The sequence below is a fragment of the Lagopus muta genome, chromosome 1, assembly GCF_023343835.1.
Source record: "Lagopus muta isolate bLagMut1 chromosome 1, bLagMut1 primary, whole genome shotgun sequence".
NCBI lineage: Eukaryota > Metazoa > Chordata > Aves > Galliformes > Phasianidae > Lagopus > Lagopus muta.
In genome coordinates this window covers 97539969-97561288 of record NC_064433.1, presented here as the reverse complement: position 1 = coordinate 97561288, position 21320 = coordinate 97539969, and the positions used below count along the sequence as shown (strand labels likewise).

General features: G+C 35.0%; 1 protein-coding gene across 1 annotated transcript; it reads left to right on the top strand.

The window, feature by feature from the left end:
• Nucleotides 1-2377: 2377 nt before the first annotated feature.
• Nucleotides 2378-19731, top strand: LIPI (lipase I). Its single transcript, XM_048943607.1, has 10 exons — nucleotides 2378-2589; nucleotides 5734-6110; nucleotides 7308-7416; nucleotides 8243-8344; nucleotides 9676-9765; nucleotides 10896-11063; nucleotides 12629-12721; nucleotides 15242-15353; nucleotides 15715-15888; nucleotides 19405-19731. The coding sequence occupies exons 1-10, from the start codon at nucleotides 2511-2513 to the stop codon at nucleotides 19490-19492; spliced, it is 1392 nt and encodes a 463-aa protein (XP_048799564.1). The 5' UTR covers nucleotides 2378-2510; the 3' UTR covers nucleotides 19493-19731.
• Nucleotides 19732-21320: the final 1589 nt, after the last annotated feature.

The following is a 21320-nucleotide window of genomic DNA, read 5'->3' as shown; positions in this document are numbered from 1 at the left end:
ATGTTTTCCTTCAATCTGTTTAGAAAGGGATTATCCATTTACAGGTATTATAAGCCTTAGTGTAGAACCAGTCATGAGATTTAAATTTCTTCCAGTCAGTCTATTTATTTTTGTAATCTTTAGAGGGCTTTTTAAAAAACAAGTTTGATTTCATCTTGCCTGGAAGGAACTAGCACTCAAAAGCTCATGGATAGAGGAGGGTCAATGTTTGTTCCAGAGAAGTGCCTTGGTTCACAAGAGAAGTCAGAATTCTTGTAAGAATATTTTTCAAGATAAGGACATCCTTGAGTAGAAGGGGAAATACACGTGACTGCAGATCAGGATGTTACAATTTTCATGAGAATTTGATCTTAATTTTGAAAGCCATGCCAGGATTCCGTAGTACTTTTGGCTGTTATTTTATCAGCATCTTGGGGGGAGGGAACTGAAGTCTAAGTGCTCTTTTCTTATCTGTAAATCTAACAGTCTTGCACTGCAATAAAATTTAGCTTTTAGGTATTTTTTAACTTGAATTCTTGGCAAGTCTTTTGTGTTTTTGTAATAGCTGATGCACTGTGGGCTCTCCCAAATGCAACCACAGTTCATTCAGGAGGGACTACCTTTACACTTCTGAGCTCTTGGGACACAAGCAGAGTACTTATGAGACAGTACAGTGATCCTCAAGTGAGAGAAGCAAGAAGAATGTAACCCAACAAAAGCATCATACAGAATATGCAGTGAAGAGGCATGAGTAAAACCTGAACTTCAAGGCTCTCACATCTACTAGTGAACTTGTTATCTGAAGCTCACTGTTCTTTTGGAGGATTTATGATAGGATGCCAGTGGAAGCCATTCTGTAAACAGTAGTTCAGATTTATGGATTTCCAAGTGGAGTGTCACTGTTGGTGAACAAAATTCCCCTTTCATGTGACAGTGGTCTGTCCCACAAGTACTAGTTCAACAAGCTGATTAATATTACATTTTCTGAGCCTTCATTTGGTGCTAAAAATGTTTTCAGATCTTGATTTCCGAGGACTTAAAAAATTTAATTTCTTTTTAATGAGTTGCTAAATTAGTGTAGGTGATATATTATAGATTCTATCAACATAGGCAAAGTACTTAACATGCATGTTAAGTACTGGGCGTATTGGTTTTTACCTTAGAAGGATCTTTTTTTTTTTTTTTTTTTTTTTTTTTGCTCTGTTCATATGTAAAAGAGCAAAGTATAGATATAAGAGCAATGGCATTAGGTATATGCAAAGGTCCATATATAAGATTTTCTCCTAAGATCAGTGACAAGTTGTTACATAAATACAGCAAATCATAGAACAGCTTAAGTTGAAGGGGACCTTAAAAAGATCATTGAGTTCCAACCCCTGTGCCGTGGGCAGGGTTGTCAACCAGTAGAACAGGGTTGCCTGTGATTCCATCCAGCCTGGCCTTGAATGCCTCCAGAGATGGGGCATCCACAGTCCCCCAGGGCAGCCTGTGCCAGTGCCTCACCACTCTCTGAGTAAAAAATTTTTTCCCAACATCTAACCTAAATTTCTCCTCTTTTATTTTAAAGCCATTCTTCCCTGTCCTATCCTTATCAGGCTACGTAGAAACAGTTCTCTTCCTGCTTATAAGTTCTATTTTAGTACTGGTTCTACATTAAGGCTTATAGTACCTGTAAATGAATACTTCTTACACAGGCAAATAGGATAGGGAACAAGGGGTAATAGTTTTAAACTAAGAGAGGGGAGATTAAAATTAGATATTAGGAGGAATTTTTTTTTTTACTTAGAGAGTGGTATGGCACTGGAACAGGTTGTCCAGAAAAGCTGTGGATGTCCCATCCTTGGAGATGTTCAAGACCAGGTTGGATATGGTGCTGGGCACCTGGGCACCAGCCTGAGCTGGTGGGTGACAACTCTGCCCACAACAGTGGAGTTGGAACTAGATGATCTTTAAGATCTCTCCCAACCTATAGCATTCTATAATTCTATGATTCTTTTAGTTGAAATTGATGATCCTTGCAGGTCCTTTCCAACTCAGAATAGTCTGTGATTTCATGACTCTCTGATTATTTTCAAGTTTTTATAGAACAATTCTTCTGTCACCCCAATGACTTTCTGTGGCAAGTTTCTTGTATCCAGCTCAGTATTCCTAATTACAAGTGAGTGACACACTTGAAAAAAGCAGACATGGTGAGCATCTAATGTGACGTACACCTAGTCACTCTGCTTCCTAAGCTTCGTGGGTGTAATAGAGTTGTCAGTAATATGTAACGTCAATTGCTTACGTGTCAACCTGGTGATAACCAAATAGAGGGGGAAATAGATTAAAAAAATAGTCCCAACTCTGAATGCCCAGAAACCACCCTACCTTCTGAAGTCATTCAATAGGAGGAGTCATGAATTGCAGAAGTTTGAATACAGTTTTACTTTCTGCTTCCTAATCTACATGTCACCTACTTCATCAGTAGCATTCAGTTAAGTTAAAAATACAGCATGCTATAAGGAAGCACTTAGCTTGTCAATCATTTCAGAATGTTACACAGTACTTTTCTCCGTTTCTGCATGTTAAAATTGTGTTTCTTCATCTGTTTGGTGTACTGGGTGGAATCAGGTAAGAACTATAATCTTATTGTCTGTGATATAGACTCATGGCTTTATTAAGGTATTGAAAACTAATATTTCTTTATTTAAGTTGGCCAAAAGACTAAATCCTGTGTACTGTGCCTAATGAAGCAGAGGGCTGGTAAAGAGAATTTGATCACTTTGAAACTGAGCCAAAGGTTCTCATTTTAAAGTAAATAGAACAAAGTCTGATACTTTATCTCTTGCTGTACTTTGTACAGAGACACGCTCAGGTATTTGCAACTTGTACAGAGGTAATTGTAAACGAGTTCTAGCATATTAAAGTAAGTTTGAAATTTATTGGCAATTTACTATGTTGACAGCTTTTCAAGTTAAGTGTTGTATTTTAAATAGTAAAAGTTCAGTTACGGGGAGGCACTGTAAACTTAAGACGCTTATGATGGCTACAAACATACATAGGAAAGTTGAGATTGTATTCTACCTGAATTAAACTGCATATTTAACTGCCCAACCCCTGTTTGTATTTTCTCACTGTACAGAAAAATGTATTTGAGTACTCCCACAAATGTGCACAAAGGGCACCTGGGTACTGCTTCCAGGTGTCAAAGACAAAGGGACATTTGAAAAACGTCCCCTTAATGATTCATTACTAAACAATTCAAAACAGTAAATCGGCACGTTTATGTATTACCTAATTCACAGTAATGTTTTTATTCTCTACTCATGTTTCACACAACGATTCTGCTCCCATTTCTCAGCCTTAAGTAAATGAGTTTTATTCTGTTTGATGTTTCTCAGCAAGTAAGTAGGTTTCATCAGTTAAAATGCACTTCTTGTGATAGTTTTTTCCTTTACATGGACCAGAGTGCATCTCTGTTGTATGTCAGCGTCATTCGATTGATTTAGAAAAAATGAACTATTATTTTTGCCAACCAAATAATGAATGATGCAATAAGAAATCAAAACATTTAGAGTGATATAAAGGAACTCATCAACTTTTACAATATCTTATTAGAATTCTTTTGTATGTATTAGAAATGTAGGAGTGACATTGCAAGCATCAGGAACTCAACTTGGATTTGAGAATATTAGGAAAAAAATGAAATAATTTCATGCTGTACCTATGAATCTGAATAGTAAAATTGTGCCTGTTCTTTTATTATGTAGTTTGCATGTGATGCTTGTGTGTTTGAATTTCTAGTTTTGTCATCATGCATTATTGTATGAAAACTAGAAATTAAGCATGAAATGTCCTTTTACCATTTCAGAATCATATCAGTTGTATGGCATTTTGCCAGGTTCCTGAATACCACTTTTACTGAATTCAAGACAGCTGAACAGTTCTTGAATTCAGAATTTTTCTTGGATATTTTTCCACAATGAATTTGAGTTGCTTTCCTGTATCAGTAGTTGGTTAATAACCAGTCCAGTAATCACAATAGAAGTTATTTAAATTATTCAATGTCTAAATTAAGAGAACTGTGATGTTAGCTTTGAAATATGGGCAATTTTAACATTTTCCAGACACTATTCTTACAGGCATTGTCATTTATTATAAGACAATGATGGGCACAAAAATTCTGTCTTGCACTTTTTGCCAGTGTGAGACAGGAAGTTTCAGGCCATTTTTAAAATGCTGTAACTTCAATTTCATTCAGGTTTGCAAATATCCATTATTTTTTCTGATACTCATTCCAGTGGTGACTGCTGATGTCATTGTAGACAGTTGGTTTGTCCTAGAGGCGATTGGTCTTATTTCCTCAGATAGTGTTATTTGAGGAACTAAGTTAGTTTTCTTAAATTAATGTTTTGTAAGTTAGTATTATTAGTGTTCTCACTGCATCTTTCCTGCATCTTAATTTGGCAGTTAAGTTCTGCAAACATTGCTTGGTTTTTAGACCTCCACTATGATATCAAATATCTTTTTCAGATAGCTTGTAATGCCTTGTGCTTGCATCCTTTGCAAGATGTAATAAATACAGTAGGGGGTTTCCTGTCTGAGAAAATGTGCAAATGTAGTGAATTTGATTGCATGCTGGTAAAAGAAGAGCTAGAACTGCCTCCCCCTTAATTAAAAATTACTAAGAAAATCTTTTTTTTTTTTTTTTTTTTTTTTTAAGGAACTGAATAGGCACTATTCCTCTTCCTAGTTTTGCTTTCTAGAATTTGACTGACTCTTGTTTCATAAAATGGGTAATACAAAGAATATTGTCATGGCTGCAATCAAATGTCAAACAAAAGGTTTATATAAAGTAGCCCACAAGAGGTCCAGAGGCTGGCCCAAATTTATTTGCTCATTAAATGGCTAAATGTATAGAGAATCTGGAGTGATCATATGGAAGAACTATGACAGGCAAAGGGGTTGTGCCCAGAATCCTGAAGCTGCTTTCCACACAGTATCACCTCAATAGCCAAAGGTTCCTTTCTAACTCTTTATGTATTAATATATACACAGGGAAAAAAGAAATCTTTGTAGACTCTTTTGGAAATCTCCGTCCTTATTTTGGTCCTGTCTTATCTAAAGCTTAATCTGTTGTACCACAATTGTCTGAGTACAGAAATGCTAAACAATACATTTTTTCTTATGTCCTCTATATGCAATGATCTTACAGCTTCTGATTTTTTCAGATCCAGAACAGTATGCTTTATTTCTTTATTTGTTGGTAATGGTGTCCTTGTGGTGCTCCATAACTAGAGAAGGATGCTGGATCATTTTCTACTGTCAGACTGTCTCTTGTTCACATATCAACCAAAAATGTGTAAGATTTAGGAACTTTCACACCCCTGGCTGAAAAGAGGAAGAAAAAAACACAGCAGTCTTCCTGTTTATACAACACACACTGGTTATGATAAAGGAAGAACATACATTTGATGGTTAAGCAAATGATTTTATTGACACTAGCTGTTAATTTGTAATTTATAACAACTATGGTTCAGAAATAATTGGAAAGATTGTTTCATATTTGTTTGAAAGAACATAGTGATATCTGCAAAGTAAATAGTTTAACTGTGGTTCTTTGACTTTCAGTACTCATTCTGGCACCTCGTTCCCAAGACCTGTCGTGAATACAATGCGGGTTATTCACCTTTAGTGGGTAAAGAAATACAACAGGTGATATTTCATGTGATACAACTCTCCAAGTTACTGTATAATTTTATTTTTTGTTTCCAGATGAGGAGGAAAAATGTCCTGAATTTACAGATCTTAATATAGGCTATGCTTTGTCTGGAACAGAACTTCAAGTCCAGCTACTGCTATACACAAAGGAAAATCAAAATTGTTCTGAGAGACTCATTGAACATAATGTTACTGCATCTAAGTATCTTAATATCTCCAAGAAGACTATCTTTGTTATTCATGGCTACAGACCAACAGGGTCTCAACCGGCATGGCTAGGTGAAATGAAGAAGCTCTTACTGTCTTCTGGTGATATCAATCTCATTATAGTCGATTGGAATCGTGGTGCTACAACTGTAATTTATACAACTGCTGTTGACAACTGCAGAAAAGTTGCAGAAATACTGAAGAACTATGTTGACCAGATGCTGGTAAGGTGTAGAGCTGTATGTGTCTTAAGAAATTTAAATAGCATAGTTTGTGTGAAAATGAATATTTAAAATATAGTTATGTCTAAAGAGGAGCACAATGAGCAATACTAAGTGATGTGTCTTTAACAAAGTACTTACTAACTTTGCATGCAATTTTTATTTCCCTGACTGCTCATTTCTCTTTCACTGAAAATATGTATGAGAGTGCATCTCATTTCTTTAGCCAGCTGGTATTTTTAGGTCTTCCGGAAACAGAGAAAGCACCAGTGGGAAGGTACAATGAGAGATAGTCAAGTAATACACAACAATAAAACACTGCAAAACATCACACATTTTTACCATTAATAAATTACTGTAATTAAGGATTTTAAATGAAAAATCACAGACTGATACATAAACATTTGTCTCAAAGTCACATACGCTTTTGAATTCTAGGGTAGTTGATGAAACAATTTTGGTACCAGAGTTCTTCAATGAGCCTTAAATTTATGTATTTAATCAAATGAATAAAAAATCTTGAAGCATCTTTTATTCCATTTATCCCACAGTGATCTGTTCCATACTTGCTAGCTGTTGAAAGGTCTGTGGTAATTCATTTTGAGATGCTTTAAAATTTCAGATTTTACTTGTCATCCCATCATTTTGATAGATATTCTGCCAGGTGGACTGACCCTATTGCAGAGTCCTTCCGTAGACAGTGGATTTTAGTTGCTTTTTTTCTTTTTTTTTTGGAGGGCTCTGGTGGTTGGGTGAGGGGAGGGGTTTTTTAATTAGGTACTGCTTTCCTTGGGGAATGGCCCTGAGCTTTGTTAATTGTATTGTATTTTTAATCTATTTTACTGGAAAGATAAAGCAGAAGGTTTTTTCCCTCTAGTTCATAGTTTTAGTTCATCTCTCTTGTATCTGGTAAATGTCTTCCACTTCTGTCTCTCTGTGCTCTCCTTCTCCAAATAAGACTTCAGACTGTTTGGAAGAAATGTGACTCAAGCTTCCTTTCTACATTCTTATAGTCATTTATAGGTTACTACATTATGTAACCAGTACAGAATTTCAAACTGAAACAAAGTTTGTAATTTCCATTTGTTTTTTAAAGTTACAGAGTTAGATATGGAACATCAACCAAATGCAAACATTAAATCAATCTCCTGATGTCTAGTTAACTGTGTGTGCGTTTTGTTTTCTATTGTTTTCTCACAGGCAGCTGGAGCTTCTCTTAACACTATGTATATGATTGGTGTTAGTCTTGGGGCTCATATTGCTGGTTTTGTTGGACAAAAGTATAAAGGCAAACTTGGCAGAATTACAGGTAATGCTTTTAATCCTGATACATGTATTCTAATATACTTTGCCTGGTTGTCATAGTTGTGGATCGTAGAGATGCTAGAATTAAAATAATGACAAATAAGTACTGATTATTTAGATACATACGATAAGGAAAATGCATCCATTGTGTAAGTTAAAAAAATTCTTCCTTGAGGACTTGTAAGTTACAGTTTTAATTTCCCAATTCGTTCACTTCTAGTTTCCCAAATGAAAACTGAAGGCTACGTCCAAATGCCACTTAAGCAATATGTTGAGTTTCTGCGTAGTTGATGGAGTCTAAGATTTTCAAATCTCCTTCAGATGAAAATGTGATAAAAAATTAGTGTTTCACTTATTTTCCTATAACACTGTTATGAATTACAACACTAACCCGTGAAATGATTGAGGTTGGTTGAAGCTGTCTCCATCCAAGCTATCTCCATCTTGAGTTCTGGTGGCAAGAGTAGTTACACTTCACTTTTTATTCTTATAAAATATATAATAGGAATAATATTTTCTGAGGGAGAAGAGAAAATGAGTTCACCTGATTTCATTCTTAATACAGTTTGCTTACAGTTCTGGAGAATATGGAGATGAGCACAACTTACTAGGAGAGAGAGAAATTCAAGGATCTGAGTTGACAAGTGTTGTGCTAGGAACTCATGCTTTGCTTAGCATGTAGAGGACTGGAAACTGTGTTTTTTTTTCTTATTATTATTACCCCTAGAAAAATGCGTGAGTCAATAATAAATAATGCTCTAATGTCAGTCTTGAGTATAACTATAGAAACAGACTTTAGGATGTGTAATGCTAGCATTATTTTCATGTAGGTCTTGATCCAGCGGGCCCTTTATTCACTGGAGTACTACCGAAGGACAGATTGGATCGTACTGATGCACAATTCGTTGATGTAATTCATACGGATGCTGATGGTAATAACAAAACTTGAACTTTACTATTTCAACTTGAGGAAAGGCAGGAAGGGGAAAGGGAATGGATAAATTGTTTTGGGAACATCTGTAGAGTGTTGCAGTAGTTTTGTGTTATTGTGTGGAATGCTGGGCTGTTGATTCCTGACAACATGTATACTGTTAAAGTCTCTTGTATGTTATCATGCCTGTTTATCAAGTAAATGAAACTCATCTTCACTGATGAATTAAGCAATCATGACCTGTTATTGACTGATTTAGTTTCATAACTGAACCTGAAAATATTGGAGTAACTCTCAGTTCCAACAGCTAACTGAAGGCACATGTAGATAACCAGGGAGTCATGAATCCATTGAATGCCATGCAAATGTAGTCATTTATGTCTTGTTTGTTATAGCATATGCCTTCTGAATAAAAACAAAGAACTTTGCGCATTGAATAAAACATTCATAGTGAATTAATTTGTGATACTATTCTTTGCAGTATAGTTTAGCATAAACATCCTTTCACTCTGGTAGTGTGTATGAACCTAAACGTTGCAATTCAGTCATTATCGCTGAATTAAAGCCTGTTCTCAGAAAACCGGTCTCAGTGCTGTCACTGAACAGATCTACTGCTTAAAATTCAACATGGAATCTCATCACTGTTAGAATGTTGTAGACTACAATCTATCTGTACAATATTCTGGTTTTGTTTTCTTCCCAAAAATCTAAAGTAAACCTTTCAAATCTACCAAACTTGTCACAAATTTCTTATCAGTTTCCTTAATGGTACTAATATGTAGCATCTTACTATACAAACTCATACATGAAGCTGTAAAATACCAATTTTTGTAACACTCCCATTAAATGAATAAAAGTAAGGAAGCTAAAAAGGAAGTTAGGCCAGATAGAGCTAAATCTCTCTGTCATAGGACAGAAGTTTGGATTTTTCTACTTCAATGTATCGTTTATAATAGTGTAGTTCAGAATCCAAACTTGAGCAAAAAAATGGGAAATCGTACTCAATTATACATTGGTAAATAAATTTTGTTGCTACAGAGAACATGAATTTTATACATTTCTTTGTGCAAATGTGTCATATCTACAGTACTGCAGAGTTGCTTCTGTTCTATCCATTTTATATTGCTTAATAGGAGTCAGTAAGTGTGAATAACTTTCTTAAAAGAAGGAAAAAAGCCATGAATTTTAACTCAAGATGAATCTCATTTAAAGAAAGAACAATATATTTTCAAATGCTTTTTTTTTAGATCTCCATATTAATTTGTAATGCAATCAGATAATAAATCGATCACTGGGTAATTCTGCTTATGTTTTAATTTGTAATGTTTTTAGCACTAGGTTTCAAGAAACCTTTAGGAAGCATTGATTTTTATCCAAATGGAGGAATGGATCAGCCTGGTTGTCCACAAACTGTATTCAGCGGTAAATAAAGGTTTGCTCAATTAAAGGGAAAAGACTCCAAAAGCAAATAAGAGAAGATTAACCTGAGTTCAATAGACAGTGCACATTCTCAATAATATGGGGTCTGAGAGCATTTATTTTTCCTTTCCCATTCACATTCAACAGATGAGTGATAACAAAGATATTGTGGCTTGTTTGTTTGTTTGTTTATAAAGAACTTTCCATAAGCATACATATTCCATTGTATCTTTATTATTGTGTACATTATCTGCAGTAGTTATCATTATCTTCCTGTATTTATATATGGCCAAGTATGAGGGAAGATGTTGTGGGGGAAGATGTGAATGGTTTGGACTAGGTTACCTGCATATGACATGGAAAGCAATGTTTCTTAGGTTCCATCTGATTGGCAAAGATGTCCGAGGTTTTGAACAAGGATTTTTATACTCATCAAGAAGAAAGCACTTTATTGCACGATCTTTTCCTGCAGAATTGTTCTTGTTTCAGCCTCCATAAATCGGAAGAAAAGTTGCTATCATTTTTATTTACTCATTTTTGGTATATATCGGAATGTCCATATTTCTATTACAAATCTGCATACTGCTGGTATGAGTTAGAGCTGCTTCAAAAGCACAGGGCTTCCACGTGGGTGCCTGTGAGTATGGCACATCCCTTAAGAGGGACCATCATTACCCATGCATTTCTGTTTTGCTAAGAGGGAAAGGATTTTATTACCTAAAAATTTGGATGAAAGAATTTCTAAAGTAGTACTCAAAGTGGCTCTTCTACCTTGATGTTACACATAGCCAACTGAGCACAAGGCCAATTGTAATGCAGGCTCAAGCTTGATACTAAAGTGGTGACAATTTGTCAGAGTAGTAGACAGACTATTTCTTGCATATAAAATCCCACAGATTTTTTTCTTCATACCTGTAACATTCAAAACAGTCCAATTTCTTCTTGCTGTGTTTGCGTATCCATTTTTTTTTTTTTTAAATGTTCAAATAACTTATAAGGTCAAATAAACAGGAATAAAATCATGGCTAACAAAGAATGACTTAGTTAAACTGAAAACCTGGTTAATATCTTTTCTTTCCTGAAGAAAAAGGATGATATATGTATATGATTATTTTATTTCTTCTTTCCTGAAGGTTTTCAGTATTTTAAATGTGACCATCAAAGATCTGTCTTCCTCTTCTTATCATCTTTGAAAAAGAGGTGCAACATAATAGCATATCCTTGTGCCTCGTACTCAGATTACAAGAGAGGAAAATGTCATGACTGTGAAGTTTTCCAACCATTATCCTGTCCAGTACTGGGTAAGAATTACTCGGTCTACTTTGAGATGGGTGAGATTTTCCAAGGAATTCAGACTTGCTCTTTCTGGGCTTTCTTCAAAGATCTGTAGAATACTGTTAAAGAATCAACAAGATTGGTTGGGTACAGAACTGCATACTGTTTTAAACCGTTAAAAGTTTAAGGCTTTTTCTTCTTCATAGTTATCTCTGTTAGAGTACTGAATGTTCTTAACCTTTATTGGGCTTTCTAGCCTGAAGTGGATTCAGAATGCATTTTCTCTTTATAGAAAAATTGCTTCTACTTAGTCCATCATGTTAGGCTTTCATACTGTGCTCTTGTTTCTAGAGTGCCTATGTTTTTTGTTTCAGAGTAATAATATCTATACCAATTTCATGGGGTCTCTGGCTCCTCTTTTTGAATCACATTCTTATTTGTAGACACTTTAGTTGTTTGGGGCTTTATTACTTATTATTTTAGAGAAGATCTAGAGACAGTTTGAAAGCAGCTACAGTAATGTGAACATTTGCTAGATGGCAGAGCAGGATTTTCACAAAAATTACATTTTTATAATATTCAAATAGAAGTTAACTTTCAGTTCATGCTTTATCTTCTTCACATCCTTAAATACATATATGAGATCATGTCTGAAGAGAAAGCACAGACATATCTGTATCCTACTTTATAATAAGAAGCAGCTATTACAGTACTTTATAATAGGATGAGAAGACTTGAGTGCTTTCCCAGAATGGTTACCAGCCATGTTTGATGCAAGCTGACAGAATGCCTGAGCTGGAGAAGGAGAAATATGTGACCAATCAGCTGACACTTTTTTTTTTTATTATTATTATTCTTTTTAAATACCCATAAAACTAATGAGGAAATGGCAGGTTGCTGCATCTGGGAACTGGGTAGAAAAACAGCATTCTTCTGACACAGGCTCTTCCACTTGCTGTCTTGCAGTGATCTCTGCAGACTAGAACTAGCCCTCACTGTCCATTCTAGTCAAAGAAATAAGACAGACAAAATGGCATCAGCTATTTTAGAAATAAGAACTATTGTCAAGACCCAAAATCAAAAAGCAAGTTGCATAAAATGAAAATACATTGCATCCAAGAGCTCAGGTCATGTAATACATGTCTAATATTTTATTTATTCTATCTTATTAGAGAATACCCACAGTTATAGACTACAGGGTTTTAAAAATGCTTATTTTAACGATTCAAGAAAGAAAGGAATTTTACTAAATGTGAACCTGTTTTGTAATTATTCTCTCCAAATATGTGAACTACCTTTTTAGGTTTGTTTTTATTACCTTGTACGGTTTTATAAACACTGTTCTTGTGAACTTAGCACTTAGACTACATAGATTCAAAATATTGGATTATGATAATTTTAGTATTGCTGACGTATCAGAAAAATGAAATACATATATATTACATTCTGTTATACTTAGGGGATTCCTGCATTTTGCGAGTCAATTATTTTCTAATATAATGTTTTAGAAAATTAAAGCCAAATCTGTCACTTTTATATGTCATTATATTGCTAAATATCTGAAATAAAATATTTAAACATTCAATTTCAGGTTATTATGCTGATAGCTGGAAAAAACAGTTAAATCTCAGGAATTCACCAACGAAAGCTTTTTTCGATACTTCAGATGAAGATCCATTCTGCAGTGAGTGACTGAATACACATGTATATATGTATAATATGTAATATGTATATACACATATTCACAGCAAACTCGTTGTGAAGTTTTATGGTTGCCATTTGTTAGCTGATTTGAAGTGAATGCACGTTAAGAGTAGAAAGGTATTGTTCACTGCAGTATGAAAGGGTGGAATAAACCGTGAGTTAAGCAAAAGTTTGCAGACTGGGGCACGGAGGAGAGTGATTATGGCAGAAGAGTTAGAACTGAGAAAGAAATATGACTTTAAAAGTAATGAGCTGTACTGTCTGAGGAATAAGGAAGCCAGAAAATGAGAATCGAGTGACAGTGAAAAAAATGGACTGAGTGAACCTGCCTAGATGGAATAATTCGTAACATTTTCAGAGAGCGATACCCTGGTGCTGTGGTTGGAGGAAGGAACACCTGTATGTTTCTCCCTAGCAAAGGAAGTGTACAAAGTAAACTAGAGCTACTCTTGCTTTTTAAGTTCCATATCTCTGTGTGAGGAAAACAGCTGAGTGAAAACCTAGCTAACTTTATTAGGGTAATGCTACAATGGAATGAACACTGGTGGCATGGGGTTTAGCTAGAACAGTTTAGATATTTACCTCTCCATCCAGAGGGTTACATTCTCATCTAATTTCTGTTTTTATCAAGAGACTTTACACTCTTCTAATTGATAATGTTACAAGTTCTTTGATTTGGTATATGAGGATGAGCTTAGATGGAATTCAAGTGAAATCAAGTTCTCCTGTTAGCTTTTTTCATAATCTTGGCTAGTTTTGTGACTGAATATCTCTTGCTGCTATGTTAATTGTGCTTACTTGTATCACGGTTTCTTGCAAAAGGCTTGGGAGAGGTTAATGAAGTTGTTCTAGATACTACATAGCATGGTGGTAGGGTTATTTATACAGCTGACCAATAAAAAAAAGTAGTCTTGGTGTGCAGTGAAGAAGTTTTGGATAACAAAGCCCAAGGTACAAACTTCCATTTGCTTACATATATGCATTCAGTGTGGCAGATGGAGTATGAAGAACATTTGGGTTGCTGATTGCATTTCAAGTGTGCCAAGCTTAATATTGCAGAGGCTCCAGAGTCTTCCTGATCCTCCTTCACTAAACCACCCAAGTCAAATCTTCTCCCATTGGCCCTTCCTGACCCACAGAAGAAAAACAATTCCTCTTCCCAGTGATCTTTCTGCTGAACCTATACGCTTGCTAACACCACCCCTCTCCCCCTATCAGGTCGGCTTGGAGTTTGCTCTTTTATGCTCTTAAGGCTGAATGGGCCACTAGTTCTCCTTGCTTCATTCCTCCCAGAGAAAAATGTAGCTTGGCTTTGCTTTCACAATTGTTAATTGTCTGGGCATTTATCAGAGATCCAGGTAGGGAGAATCCTGGTTCTTCCTCGTGGAAAGAAATAACACAGAATAAAAAGGATTACATACAGTAGTCTAGAACAAGGGTGACAGAAGAGAGAAAGCAGGGTAATACTACCAAACACAGGAGATATATGGAAAGGAATAAAAGTGTTGTAATGACAGGATAAGTTTTAGGGAAAATATGCAGAGTCATAAATAAAAATAAGTCTAATAAACTGGTCTGAAAAAGAGGGAATTTACTAACTAACCTTATTTGAATTCTTAGATGTTTAAAAACATGAGAAAATAGAAATAAACAAGAGTCTGTAAACTAAGCTAATACTGTAAACCTGACAAGCTTTTCATTCAAGGTGAGGCTTGGTCTCTTAGGAGGGAATTTTAAAGATCAACATCAAATTAAAAAATACAAAAAAAAAAAAAAAAAACCCACAAAAAATTTGAATTGGCTTCCTTACTTAATAAAGCTGTATCTCCTCTGGATAGCCATAGCACAACTACAATATGAGTGCCGGCTGCAGAAGTGCACTAGAAGGCCAGATCAGAGTTTCTTAACATGTGGCAGGACAGATCAGTGCTGTACTCCAGAACAATGTCTCTCTTCAGCAGTTGCATCATGAGTAATCTGCTCGCCTAACTAACCTCCTACCTTGGCAATCCATAAAGCTTGCATGAATGCTGTTCCTCCCTCTTCCTGCTAATGTACCTCTTCTATTTTTTGGACACTTTACTTTTGCAGATAATGTGGTAGTTTCACCACATTAGTAACTCAAACATCTCCACTTTGCAAAGCTTGCCAAGTATTTGAAGGTGCCAGTTAGGACTTAGTTGTGCTTTGTTTATTAAGCTGGTCAAGCTCTTCATGTTAACTCTGACAACAGGGTTTTTCTAATGCAAATCTTTTCCATATAAAAATTGGAAGAAATTATGCATTAATTACACAGAACTCTAAGCAGCCATTTGGAAGAAGCTACTTTTTTTTTTTCTTTTCTTTTTTTAATAGCCTTTTTATTTTGATTTGAGCTGGTATCTTGGAAGTAAAGGATCACTATTACTACCCAGTAAATACTTTTGGCAGAGTGCTACTAGCAGTCATAACTGTTGAGGTTCATTCCTTGGATCTTACTATTTCCTATTTGTTTTTGCAGTGTACAACTATTTACTGGATATTACTACTTGGAATAAAAGCATTAGAAGAGGTTTCATTAAAGTTAAAATAACAGATTATGCTGGAAATACAGTAGAGTCACAGATGAATAGGTATGTCATAATTTGTCTCTAAACCTTTTGTTATCTATTTACCAAACCAATTTCCTGAGTTTGCTAATCCTTGCTTCAGACTTATTAGTCTAAGTCTAAAGTTATCATCAAGTTATTTAGTCTTGGCCACAGCTCCTTTTCTTGGATTTGATATGGCTCTGTGTCACAGGCAACACTCCTCATACTGAAATGATCCTCTTTCCCTTTACAAATTATGCCCCTGAATCCAGTTCTCGGTGTCATTCTGAATGCTCTCAGGTGATCCATCCTGCAAGACCTCTGCTCTTAGTAATAATTATTAATAATAATGAATATTTCTTAGATTAAAAAAAATCTGACTGGAAATGATATTTTTCTTTAGTGAAGTGACAACATTTCAGCAATACAAAAGAGTGAAAATATTAACTGGATTTTACCAGGATTTTGAGAAAATATCCAAAATTTCATTGACCTTTTCTACGAAGACTTTAGTAGGCCAGAAATACAAGCTTAAGATTCTTCAGATGAGACTGAAAGCTCTCAATAATCCAGAAAGGTAAGTGTAATGTATCCACGTTGTGTATCTGCCAGACTGCTCAGGATGTTTCCCCAGAAATTTGTACTTGCCTCTATTGATTTTTTTATTACGTATTCATAAATGCATAAGTATCCTTCTAATCCTCTCTCAAATTCATCATATGGAAGAAGTGTTCTGTACATCAATGTTTAATGCACCGCATCCTCAGTTTATATCTCTTGAGCCTGTAAAAGTCATGCATGTTCCTTATTACAGCAGGCTGTTGCTGCTTTCAGGTCTGAGGGAGCTCTTCAGGACCACTTATGTAGACCAGCCTGACTTAGAGCAGGAAACTACATGGTGAATTCTCTTCCTGCAGATGAATTTTATGAAGTACTTTTCTGATTTTAATTATGTGTCTGCACACATCTTTTCACATTCAGATACAGAATGGAGCACTTTAGATACTTTGATGACTGGAATAAGCTTTTAGTCCTGTGGCTGATGGTAAAGATCCTCCAGACCAAAACATACAGTCTGTGCCTGTCTACACTTAAAATGAAATAATCAGTGCTTATTGCTGATTACTGCTACTATCCTTTCATTATTTATTTATGTTTTCAAATATTTTAGCAGCATTACTGTAATTCATTTTTTAAGTCTCAAAGTTACTTGTACCGTAGCATCAGCAATTACGTTTTTAATTTTCAACTTGTGATAATAGTGTACTGCAAACAATAGTTAAGAAATGCCATGGAGTAGCAGCATTACTGTGTTTTAGAGTTATTACATATATTTCTTTCATATGAAGGCAGATTCAACAGAGACAAAATTTAAAATAAAATGTGCACAGTGGCTATTAGGAAAAGTTTCTTTACTATGAGTGTACTTAGACACTAGAACAAGCTTCCTAGAGAGGTGGTTGATACCCCATGGATGTCACTGTTCAAGAGGAATTTGAGCAATGCCCATGGTAATATGCTTTAACTTTTGGTTAGCTCTGAATTATCAGGCATTTGGCTTAATGACTTTTGAATGTCTATTCCAGTCTCCCCTTTCCTTCCCTTCTGATCTTCTTTTCCCTTCCAGTCTCCCCATGTTCCCTTCCCAAATAACTAATGAGTGGGAATATTCATTCATTTATACTTATATTCTACTTACAGTGAATATTCCTTTTTGGTTTTGAGTTTTCATACCTGTTAGTCAGACTCTTGTTAGTTTTAAAGTGAGGTGTACTTGGTTTAATATAAGATCCCCTAAAATCCTTATGGAGCTTTATCAGATGGCAGTCATATAGGCTCATTTGATGTTTTAAGATAATGGTGGAAAGAAGTGTGCTGAATCAGCATGTGAAGGTAATTTAAATGCAGATGTTACATTGCCATTTTTTAGTATAATTACATAATCGCTCAATGTAATTGTAACTACCTATATTTACCTTATTTAGTTACATGTAATTAGACCAATTACTTGAATACAGGACAATCAACTAGAAACTAGTTTAAAAATATTTAAATTATTCACATAACAAACTAGTAGATGAAAAACAGGAACAGATGCAGAGATAAAAGACAGTAGGAGTCTCACTCTTCTCTGATTTGAGTTGATAGTGAAGCGTGGGATATCACTGAAAATTGTTTACTGACCCATTATTCAAAAGGTGTTGTGTAAATGTGGGTTCTAAGGAATACATGTAATTTTCTGACTCTTTTTCTAATTTCTAAGATAAATCATTCTGGCTCACACGTAAAAACAGCTTTGGTAACTTGTGTGTGTCCTGGTGTCAGTTCTCACTAAAACCTTTTGAATCTGTCAGTCAGGTTAAATTCAACTGACAGAGAAGGTGAGTCTCAAAAATACTTAGCCACTCTTTTTGTTTTGTTTTTTTTTTCTTTTAATAAAAGCAAGAATAGGTATAACAGAAAAGATGACCTTATTAATATCTCTACTGAACAAAAGAGTGGACCAAGCCCTTGCTTTTTAGGAGACATAAGAGAAGCCACATGGAGTGAAAGTTTCTGAATACCTCACTTCCCCAAAATATTTGTGTTTTGTTCCTTCTTTGGAGAACCAAACCTACTCACCACAATCCCATTCCTTGTACTTGATAATGACAAACTTGGATGGATTTCACTTTAAATGAGATACAATATGTTGGAAACTACGTTTTTATTCCTAGCATTCATCATCTTGTCTAAGTACTATATTCCCTGTGATTAGATAGAATCCTTCCCATATTACCTCTTTTGGAGAACAGGCTCTGTGAACATTCTTGGCTGTTGTGTTGCAATTGTGCAGCAATGTGAACTCAAATTAAACTCAAGAAATGTATCCAAGCAATAATCTTACATTATTCGGGTTGAAATTTTGTCCTCTAAATTTTTTCACAGGCTTTTTAAGGATTTTTAAAATACTTTCAATTTCTGTGCTTTCATGTCTTTTTTTCTCCCTCTACAAAAATAATACAAGACTAAACCATTACATTCAAATCAAAACAAATCATGGATGAGGGACTGCATTAAATTCTATTTTGCACTGTACAAAATACCAGAATTTGTCTTGATCATCTTAGTTGTGAAATCTACTGCCTTAGCTTTGTGAGGACTTTGATGAGGCTCAAAAATCTGGCAGTATCCCATGCAGGTAGGTGAAGCCATCACTAGTTGGAAATCTTACACCAATGGGCAACAGCAAAGGTGCACCTTCTTTCTTGGCTTTTCTCCCTTGAGTGTTTCACTGTATGTGCCAGTTCTGTGTGAACTGTGTTGTACAGCCAGTTCAAACCAATGCAGATAATTTTGAATAAAATAAGTAACATAGTTTATGTGCCTTTAGAGGAAAGGATGTGCTAGTCATTTGCTTGTCCAATCCAGATCACAGTATTTATCTTTAGTAGGTCATGAAGGACAGAGCTATCATCTCTGCCCTAAATGTGCAGTTAGCTTCCGTTGACATCAAAAGGTAAAATTCTATCTGTGAGAGGCACTCTTCATGACATCTGTATGTGTTTGTGTAGTATTGCACAGTTCTGGATTTTCTAGGCATTTGATGACAAATTACCATTCTGCATGAAACTTTCTTGCACATGCTCTCATTACATCTGAAAAACAGAAAACAGTGTTAAGATGCTTTCTTTGGAATGAAAGAAGAAAAACTTTCATAGCTAGGGAATTCAAAATAAATTGAATTTCCCAGTGTTCACAGAAACTGGGCTGTGCTTGGACCATTGTTCTAAATAATTATTTTTAACTTTTAATTTTAATTTTAATTTTAATTTTACTGTTAGTAGCTTTCAGTTCAGATTAATATGAGACTCTTCATACTCATGCTACTATGCTTCATCTATTTCATGTTCTGATTGTTTGTAGTCTGGCAAAACTATGCTAGTGATGTATTATATAGGGTATAAGCTTAGACAGGAAGACATTTTTTGTTGTCCTGAGTACCATCTCTGAGAGGTGGTAAATATTGGAATTGTAATTCAGATGCTAAAAGATTTTTCAATTAATTTTAAAATTTCTGTTATGCACATTTTTTCTGTTTTTACTTTCATAGGCTACAGCTGTGCAGATATGATTTTGTACTGATGGAGAACATTGAACTGACCTTCAAACCTATCCCCTGCCCAGAGAGGAGCACATGAAGAGAGAGAGCTTCTACTAACATAATTTCTCTCATGGCAATGACATTTTGATTCTTCCTCAGGATAAAGACTGCAACAAGAGGAAATGAGATAAACTAGATTTATTTTCAAGAGTCTATGTGGTAATATGCATTACTTCCTTTGAGTGCCTTAGGGTGAAATTCATTGAAATGTTCAGATACCTCTGCATTTTGGAAATTTTAATAAAATAAATGTATCGTGGTAAAGAACATACAGTGATCTATTAGTTATTATTTGTTAGCAGTGAGACAACTACTGAATTAAAGATGAATTATCTGCATAATCTTGGCACATTATTAATCAAGTCATACATGTATTTAATTATTTATTATTTATAATGGATTTTACATTGAAACATAATTATCTGTCTACTAAGTGAATTTAATATACTGTACATGTGATCTACAGATCTAATATACAGCAGTTTTGCTGTGCTATGTTCACTGGATAAATTAATCCACATTTTCTCATTGTTTAATGTCTCAGTCTCTGAGAACTGGAACAATAAGATTTGTGAGCGCATACATAAATTTGCTGTTTAAATCAATTATCTTTATCCTCATCCAAGACGAATATCATTGCACCCACTCAGATCTTTTACTATTAAAGTTATGGACAGGCAATGATGTTTCAGATATGAAGTAATTCTGAAGTCTATTCTGAAGAGAACAAAGATGAAATACATGCGTTTATATTCTATTTCAGTTTGGGCCTCTTCCGATTAGAACTGCTGCTCAGGTTAAAATTGATGACAGTTTTTCACTTATTTTAAGGATTAATCCAGTTCAAAAAAGGTTTTTCAATGCCAGCTTGCCTTTTTTCATGATACTGATCATTGAAGAAAAGATACATATATTATTTTTCTTTAAGAATATTATATGTATTTAATCCTCTTTTCTAATGTAAGTTCTAGGCATGTTTTCCTTTTCCTCCTTTTCTCATGCCCCTAGTGCTCCTGCTCTTGATAGCAATACTTGGTTGAACCTATTGGCCAATTTCACCTGAATGTCAATAGTGTGGGATGTCCAAAACCTATGAAGAGTGTTTTATTGAAAGTAAGCAGATGAGTTAGAAGGCAAATTGAAGATAGTGTCCCAACTACGAAAAAGTGAGCTGTAACTTATTTTTTATAATTGCAAAAGGCCGCTCCAACATGCAGGTTAATGTGTGCAAAGCTCCAAAGCTGCTATTGCACATGCTTTTACTTGTCTAGACAAGACAAGCTGGGATACATCAAGACAAATATATACACACTTGTGGACAGAAATCTCATTATTCCATGGAAGTGGGTTATCTCAGGTGGAGTCTCACTCAACTTTGGCATTTCATTGTATGCTTTTTTTGTTTTGTTTTGTATGGTTATGTGAAAGTGTTTTGTATTTCTCTATTTCATTCTACTCTTTTTTTTTTTTTTTTTTTAATCAGCTCCTTGTTTTCATTATGTAGTTTTTCACACACTGTCTCTCAGCACCTTTAGAATCCCCTGTATGGGTTCTGAGCCACTATTTTTTTCATCATCTTACCTCCCAGTACCTGTTACTCATATCGCTTAAAAGGAAGCTTACACACCCGAAAGTAAATTTCACATGGATCAAACAGAAATATTGTCATGGGTGACAGACTTTCAGGCAGATAAACGTTTCAGACTGCCTAAGTTTCCTTCAGTGTTTCCTTCTCTTTTTAAAATTATTATTTATTGCTATTTTTGCTCTGATTTTATGTCCTACTGAAAGGAACTGAAGTACAGAGCATGATTATCAGTTTGCATATAAACTTGTATTTTACATGTCAATTGCAAGTTACTATC